At 39.4% G+C, this 7965-nt stretch overlaps 1 protein-coding gene across 1 annotated transcript in view; it reads right to left on the reverse strand.

The window, feature by feature from the left end:
* Positions 1 to 7469, reverse strand: part of LOC109029991 (uncharacterized) — a 28458-nt gene extending 20989 nt beyond the window's left edge. Inside the window, exon 1 of the mRNA XM_072299071.1 lies at positions 7397 to 7469. Coding sequence (XP_072155172.1) covers positions 7397 to 7469 — 73 coding nt within the window. The remainder of the gene's footprint in view (positions 1 to 7396) is intronic.
* Positions 7470 to 7965: the final 496 nt, after the last annotated feature.

The following is a 7965-nucleotide window of genomic DNA, read 5'->3' on the forward strand; positions in this document are numbered from 1 at the left end:
CGGACGTTAAAGAACCAAATTGCTCGGTTGAATTTGGCAAAAGGTGATGCGGCTTGGAACCTTCCTGCTAAACGCGGTCCCTTCGTCTTCATCCCAGACACATGTTCAAACGGTAAAAAGAGAGCGATGCAAACGAAATAACCTCACTCTAGCGACACCGCCCGTGCCAATTTCAAAGCACAGCGGTGTTACCAATTCGCATTTCATCCCTGCTAAGATGATACCTAAAAACAGGTCTTACGAGGAAGAAACGGCATCGGAGCCGGGACACACTCTTAAATGCATAATCACGCGCACGCGCTCTTAATAGCGCATTCACCGCATGTTCTTATCCGCATGTCTGTAGTCTATCATCCAACGCCGCGCGCACGACGATACCAAACACCCCCCCCCCCCCCCCCATAACCACCAGGGAAGTACGGCGAAACGTCACGTGAGGCTACGCAAAATTGAGCGTTGCTAAACGCGGATCCCTGAAATTGTATTTAGTGCACTCGGCCCTATTTTTTGCAGCGTTGCCACTAACATAAAAAGAGTTTTATTTCTCAACTGAGGAGTGAGGAACAGAGATTTAAAACCTGGTGAGTGCTATGATGTGTTGAAATTAATATATCTATATGCTGTTTTTATGTGTGGAAAAAAACGCAATTCCATAAATTTTATGAAATTTGTATTAATTAAAATTCTCTAAAGTGGCTCACTTTTAGATCAATAACAGTTGCTTTTAGAACTATGAATATTTTAATAAAAAATATAAGCGCATAATCTTAGAAACACCAGCTGCCACTTACCAGGCTTTGAATTTCCTTTCTGTAATCGAGGTATCTAATTCCGATTGAACCAAAACATGGTTGCTCATATGGATATATTAGTCAAAGTTTATCAGCGGGGAAGAAACTTTCTGACTTAGAGGGCTTAAAGACCTGTTAGCAGCAGGGGTGGATTAAGGGGGTGGCCACATGGGCCGCGGCCCATGGCGGCAAACAGTAGGGGGCGGCAAATTTTGCAATCTTTTTGAATGTAGGTATCAAAGAGAGAGAAAAAGCGGATTCAGAAAATAAATTACAAACGGGAAAAGGCGACAAAATCTCTCATTTCTTGAGAGTGGAAGTATAGTCATTTCTAATTTTGCCGTCTTTCGGTGATACAAAAGACAACACCTTTAATTAGTCGAGTTAAGAGAGAAACCAAACACGCAATTTGACCTGGAACGGAGCTGTGCGGCAGTCGGCATGAAACGCATAGCGCCTACAAGACTGCATGAATACTTCACGCATTGCGTCAAACCCACTGCGGTCAGCAGCAGTCGGCTTGAAACGCATAGCGCCTACAAGACTGCATGAATACTTCACGCATTGCATCAAACACACTGCGGTCAGCAGCAGTCGGCGTGAAACGCATAGCGCCTACAAAACTGCATGAATACTTCACGCATTGTGCCAACACATTGCGGTCGGGTACAGGTTGGTAGAACCTACAAAAATTCAGTTTAAGCCTAACCCACGTTTGTTGCAAAAATAAAAATGATATTTAAAAGCACGAAGAACATATTATAGTTCAGCGCATTTTGACAGTTTTCACTTTTTTATAAAATGAGGGATTGAAATGTTATCAGAAGCTGCTCGTAAGAATCACTCAGTTTATTCATTCCATTTAGCTCATATGCTAATACATACCTGAAAATTGTTGTGCATATAATCTGCCGAGGATTTTGAGGCCCTCATGTAGTTACCAATTTCCTGGCTGATTAGGCAGCATCGCTGATACACATTTCCTCCTTGGGCCGTTCACCTCATATTTTTACCTCCTTTTTTTCACACTTAATTTTCATTACTGACTTAGTTTTACATAAACGCCTTACATAATGTGACTAAACTGTGAGTCATTACATTTTCCGGAGAGACTCTGTCTTCCGTTCGAGGAGTGAGAAAATGAGAAACGGACGTGTGCAGAGTGCACTCCTACCAGACAAACTACAAAAGATCATGTTTTCAGAAAATTACCGGTCGAAATTAGGTATTCATGATCACCCTATTTAGATTATCTTTACCGATTGATTCCAACAGAACCAAACATCAAAAATTTTATGATTTAAATAGGAAAAGCTGAAAATGAGAAAATACATAACAATTTCACTTTCAGTGCCATTAAATACTCATAAGAATAAAAAATCTTTCACAAGAAACCCGTTCCCTTAGATTAGGTACACAATTGACTTTTGGGGCTAAGTTTACGTGTTGAGCCAATCGATATCGATACGATTTCACCTCTTCGATGTATCGAGCACGATCCATTGGAATCAATGGGGCCGACGCCCACGATATTTCGAAAAGATTAAAATGGAGTTAGGTACCTTTACTTACTACCTAGGTACTGGTATGATACCGCATTGGTGGCAAGTTGGCATACCATCAACATGGTGTCATGTTTCATCCACCAACATGAACGTTTCTAGGATGGATCTTCTAGGAAAAAATAACGAAGTTGAAGCTGAGTAAAAAATCATGCTCATAGAAATTGAAAGTTCCGAGCTGCAACTTGTAAAACATAAGCTTTAACAATAGCGATGGAATCATTCATGCAGAGGCGCACTTGTCGATAGGGAAAGCATTAATGTTCCGGTCATAAAATGATTTCCTGTGTGTAATAAACTTATCAGGTTATGAATCAAATGACATGCGGGCTGGATTGATCACTGCGGTATTGACAGACAAGGCGAGTCTGCCTGAAGTCTTAGTCATCGGGAATTTGCACGCGCCGGCCAGAAGAAAGGAACGATAAGGTATCAAAAGAAAGTGACAAGGAAATGCAGTGCTGTCAAACATTACATTGAAAAATTCCTCATCCTAGTTGTGGAAGTTTCACATAACGTATTATCTGTTCGTTGATTATTCATAAACTACTCGCTTAAGCCCATTGAACCTTTCAACTGACATAATTGAACGAAAAGTTGCATGGGAAGTTGGACGCAAAAAAGTTTGATTCTGTCTCATCCAAGTTTCCGTTCAATTTTCCATCGAATTGTCGTTTTTTCGTGCCAATATCACACTTTCCAACTTTTCATCATGGCAAGTTGCATTCAAGAGTCGAATAAAAAGTTTGATAGTGTAAATTGGGCTTCAGAAACTAAGGTATTTTTTAATCAAATCAAATGTCATTCTAATTTTGGCGAGCTGCAAAATCATATGATTTTCCTCACATGTATATTGCTCTTATTCCCGATGATAGCAGGACAAATATTAAATTTTTCACAGAGCAAGGTTAGGATTCCTATTCCAAAAGCCTTAACACTACTTAGTAGCTTCTCTGTTCCTATAGTTTCATGTCAACTTTTTCAGTATAAAATGACGGATATTATGGGTTGAGGATGAAAAGGTGTGAAATTATGTTCATAACTTTCATGAAAGGATGATGACGGACGGAGTATTGGCATGGGAAAAGAGCAAATAGTCTTAGCCTCTTGGGAATTCTTTCGCCAGGCGTCAAACACAGGCCGAAGACACACCTCTAATGACACTGTTTCTTGTCACCATTCAGATTTCGCGTGCCTTCTTCTACTAGGGCATCTCGTGTCCAGTTAGAGCAGCCTTAAAACTCATGACAGTGTACGACATTTTTGAACTGGGCCAGGTGCGAGTGTGTTAGAATTGTCTGTTGAGGGTTGGTTTGTGCAAACTTGCGAAAATAATGGGATTAATTGCATACGTAACGAAGTTATCGATCATCGAGGAGATGCCTTTCGTTTGTCCATTATTCGGCCTGTTGAAGGCACCAGAAAGAGACCTCAATTAGCGTTGCAGAAAGAATCGACCAATCACTTTACTAATTTCCTCCTTAATCTTGTATTGTACAATAGACAAACACAATACTTTAAAAATGTCCGTGCTGGAGGCTTTTGCAAAATTATAATCCATACTTCCTGGGCTATCCCCAAAGGGGTGGCTATTCTTGCAAGTTAACAACACCGATTTTTGTCCATTTAAATGTATGTAAAACAATTGATTCTTGGTGAGGGTGAGGCAGCTTGCCTAGCCTGGAATCGATATTTTTGATTGATTTAAATGGAACAATAATAGTATGTTGCCATTTTTCAAGAATCGCTGCGTGCTAAAGTACAATTAGATTTCCAAAAATCACTTAGGTATCCATAGCCTTAGTTTTTTCAACCATCTTAATAATCGTAGATAACGTGGTTTATGCGTGTGCATAATAACATCTACTTGACATGTTCGACAGACATGTCCTAACGCAAGCTTTTTTTAACAGTATCTATGACAATCAAAACGAACGGAGAATTTCAGCTGCAATCGACACTTGACCAAACTGAAAACTAATTTTTTTAACCAGTGAGGGTCTGTTTGGACTTTCAGGTGCGCAAAATGGTTAAAAATGTTCGCAATTATTGATTCTCGAAATTTTGGCGTAACAGCGCTACATCGCGATTGTCATAAATCAATCCGACCCGATAAAGGCACGAGGAGAGAAGTCCATGAATGTTGACGACCACTCAATCAATCTCATACCTAATTTCCATCCAGTCATCGGCGGATCCAGCAATTTGGCAACTCCGGAATGCCCTTATTTAAAATTATGTTGAACAATCGATTCTTGTCGGAGCACCTGTCTCCTCCAAAAATTGATACATTTCCATAGGTTTAAATGCAGAAGAGATAATGTTGCCAATTTGCAGGATCCGCCCATGCATCTTGTCTTATATTTTCAAAAAACAATCTCAAAGCTCCAAAAATGGGTGTGCAGAGGTGGGTTCAAAAGCTCCACAATTTTTGGGTTTTCAATATTTTGACTCGAACCTATGCCATATTTGAAGTGCCACCGTTGGGATTCCCCACTGAAAAAAAATCTCGGTGTATTTACTAAGAAAAGGGTAAAATTACCAAGAATTCAGGGTTCTATTTGATCCCAGTTTTTTCTTGGTAAAATTACCATTTATGTAATTGGTAATTACCAATTTAACCAATTAATTTTACCAATAGTAAAATTACCATTTTTGGAATTGGTAATTTTACTGAGAAGTCTCGGTAAAATTATTGAACTTTCTCGGTAATTTTACTGGACCTTGGTAAAAACGCCAATATTTTTTATCGACTGTGTTAGAATTACCGAGATAAAATGGCAAAGTTACCGGGAATTGATTACCAATAAAAGTGGTATTCTAACCTGAAAAAAAACAGTAAAAATACCGGTTTTTAGGTAAGCTTACCAGTCTGTTTTGGTAAAATTACCAATCATTGGTAAAAAAGTGAGATGGTAAATTTACCAACGGACCTTGGTAAAAACGCCGAGAATTGTTTTTCAGTGCCCCACGAGAGCAACGATTTAAGCACTGGTGTCGAGCTCCGTCTGTTTTTCCCGAGAAGGCTATTTAGTGGAACAGAATTGCATTGTTGGAATTCTAGAGGAAAGCATCTCAGAGGGAAGTCGACGCAGAACGGCCCTTGTGGCACAAGGCTTGTGGCTCGTGACAGAACTTACGAGTACGGGAGAAAGAGCGCGTTGAGGCGGTGCGCCCGTAGACGCTAAATATTTGAATACACAGCCGGCATTGCCACGCCTGATGCCTGAACCGTAGTTTGTAGCCATTGACCTAATGTCATCTGCTGCTCATGACCTAGAAATCATTTGTCGCCCTATCTTCGTTCAACAGACAGGCCGCATCGCAAATCGTTGCCTGCTCAAACGAGAAAAAGGAAGTTCCAGGGTTTGGAGATCAAGGATGTCGCTATGTGGAGACGGATCAACACGAATGCAATAGAAGGAAAAAATATATTTTTCGAGGAAACGGATACTGACCCAACACTTTCATCTGGAAGATTCTTTTATTAATTTAGAGCATTCGCACCGGAGTGGTTACCTATGAAGCTTGTAGTGTATGGCTTCGTTTAGTTTTTGGGTAAGATCGAGATACATAGTAAGCAACTATGACACCAATCCTCAGGGAATTTTTAGAAAAATAAGATTTCGGATATCAATTTTTTATATAAGACTCTATGACCAATCCATTACTCAATTTAAGGTTCCTGGTTTAAAACTCGAGTTATCATTTTTCAGATAATCTCATTTGAGAAAATTTTAATGCAGCCTCCTTGAAGGCAGCCTCAAACTCATTTTGAGAAAAATGTGGGTTTATTCTTTCCCGCTTTGCTTGGTCTGATTAGCTTTCTCAAAGTTTACTACCATGGGCTGAATCACGCGCGATGAACATGCTGCAGATGGATCCCAGGTGAAGAGTAAATTCCAGAATCGAAATTGGGGAAAGAACTAAAAAGATAAAGCACTGATTTTTATTTTTTATTGAAGTGGATTTTGTTTGGACATAGCAGAAAGCCAATTGATCTATTCTGCAAAAAATAGATACAAATAATTTCCTTCTTTCAAGGCTTAATTTCGCAAAGATATTGTGTATAAATTTTTAAAATTTGACTTTCTTGATACAAAATAATGTAACTGCATTCTTTCTGTGGTGCCGATACTGTTCATGATTGTCTTTTAGAGGGGCATCCTATTAATTTTGGTTCTTTTTCCAAACTGATAAGTGGATCATAAGAGACCGCGTGTAGTGTTTGTGGAACATCTTTTTCGCAGCAATTTCTCTGAATTATAATATATATCACGTGGAATATCTCAAGGATAGGAAGTTAATAATTATGAATATTGAACTCAGTTTGAAGTCAAACGAGCATCCATAATGGCAACAATGTCCCTGACGATAGTAGACATACATGCTCATCATGTAGCTGTGCGTTTCGTCTCTTTTTGGGCCGCCGCGCTGCAAACGAGCGCGAACGTTGCGTCTGACAAATATTTATCTTTAAATAATTGCCTTTCATCTTGAATGAAAGTTCTTGCCTGGACCGGGGACAAAATCTACGAAAAATAGGCCTCCGAACATCGGTCCAACTCTCGACTTTTTCCTTTCCAACATTGTTTCCGTTGCCCGGTGAAACGTCCCAGAAGAGAATCATCACAGCCACGGTTTCGACGATGGTTCATAGTCCGTCCTCCAAAATAGTCTAGTCACAACTTAGGAACTCTTTGCAACAACTGCATATCGTCACCTTCTGGCCAGACCTATCACAAGCGCCATGCGACGTTTCAATACTTCCGCCGGATACTTCCGGAATATACACGTCCATGAATTATATGAACCAGAACCTAGCTTCTTGATTTTGGTTTGAAATTAGCCTCTATGTTTCTAGCCTTGCGTTAAAGTCTCCTTGGAAGTCCTTCTCGTGTGCATCCTTATCGAACATACGTTTTACCAGCACTAGAGTACTGTACAAAGGTTCTTACTCCAAAACCTTTACTTATGTAGATAGAACTGATTTGCTTAAAACTATCCAAATAAGAAAACACACAACTGCATTTTATTTATTACCTTTGACTAGTCCCTCTTGATGATATTGAATTCTTTGATATTCATAGTTCAAGATATGTGAAACTGTTGTCATTATGCCGTCACCTCCCGGCCAAATTATCACAAGCACCATGCGACGTTTCAGAATTCCGTCGCCATTTTATTTTTTTATGGAGAAAAAGTTCGACGAAGCTATCCAAAAATTTCCCTGAATTTTCTTTGTGGTGCCGATAACATGCAATTATTTTCAAACAGATTAAGCCAATAATTTCTCTATGAAAAAATAAAATAGCGGCGGAATCTTTGAAACGTCGCATGAAGCTTGTGATACTTTGAACGGAAGGTGACGATATGGTTCCACAAGAGGTTTTTGTGAAGAATACATATTCAGATTGTTCGTGATCTCCAATGATGCATAAATGTTGTAATAATTCTTTTTCATTTTTACAGAGGAGAAGATATTAAAACATTCCGGTTTAATTATGTTGTTTTATGTTGAATGAATCGAATGATAATGCAGAGGTTATAAACATGATCATATGGTCATTACCTCTCGTTTGCATTGCTGCAGAAGAAGGGGGAAGGTAGAA

The sequence above is a fragment of the Bemisia tabaci genome, chromosome 4, assembly GCF_918797505.1.
Source record: "Bemisia tabaci chromosome 4, PGI_BMITA_v3".
Taxonomy (NCBI): domain Eukaryota; kingdom Metazoa; phylum Arthropoda; class Insecta; order Hemiptera; family Aleyrodidae; genus Bemisia; species Bemisia tabaci.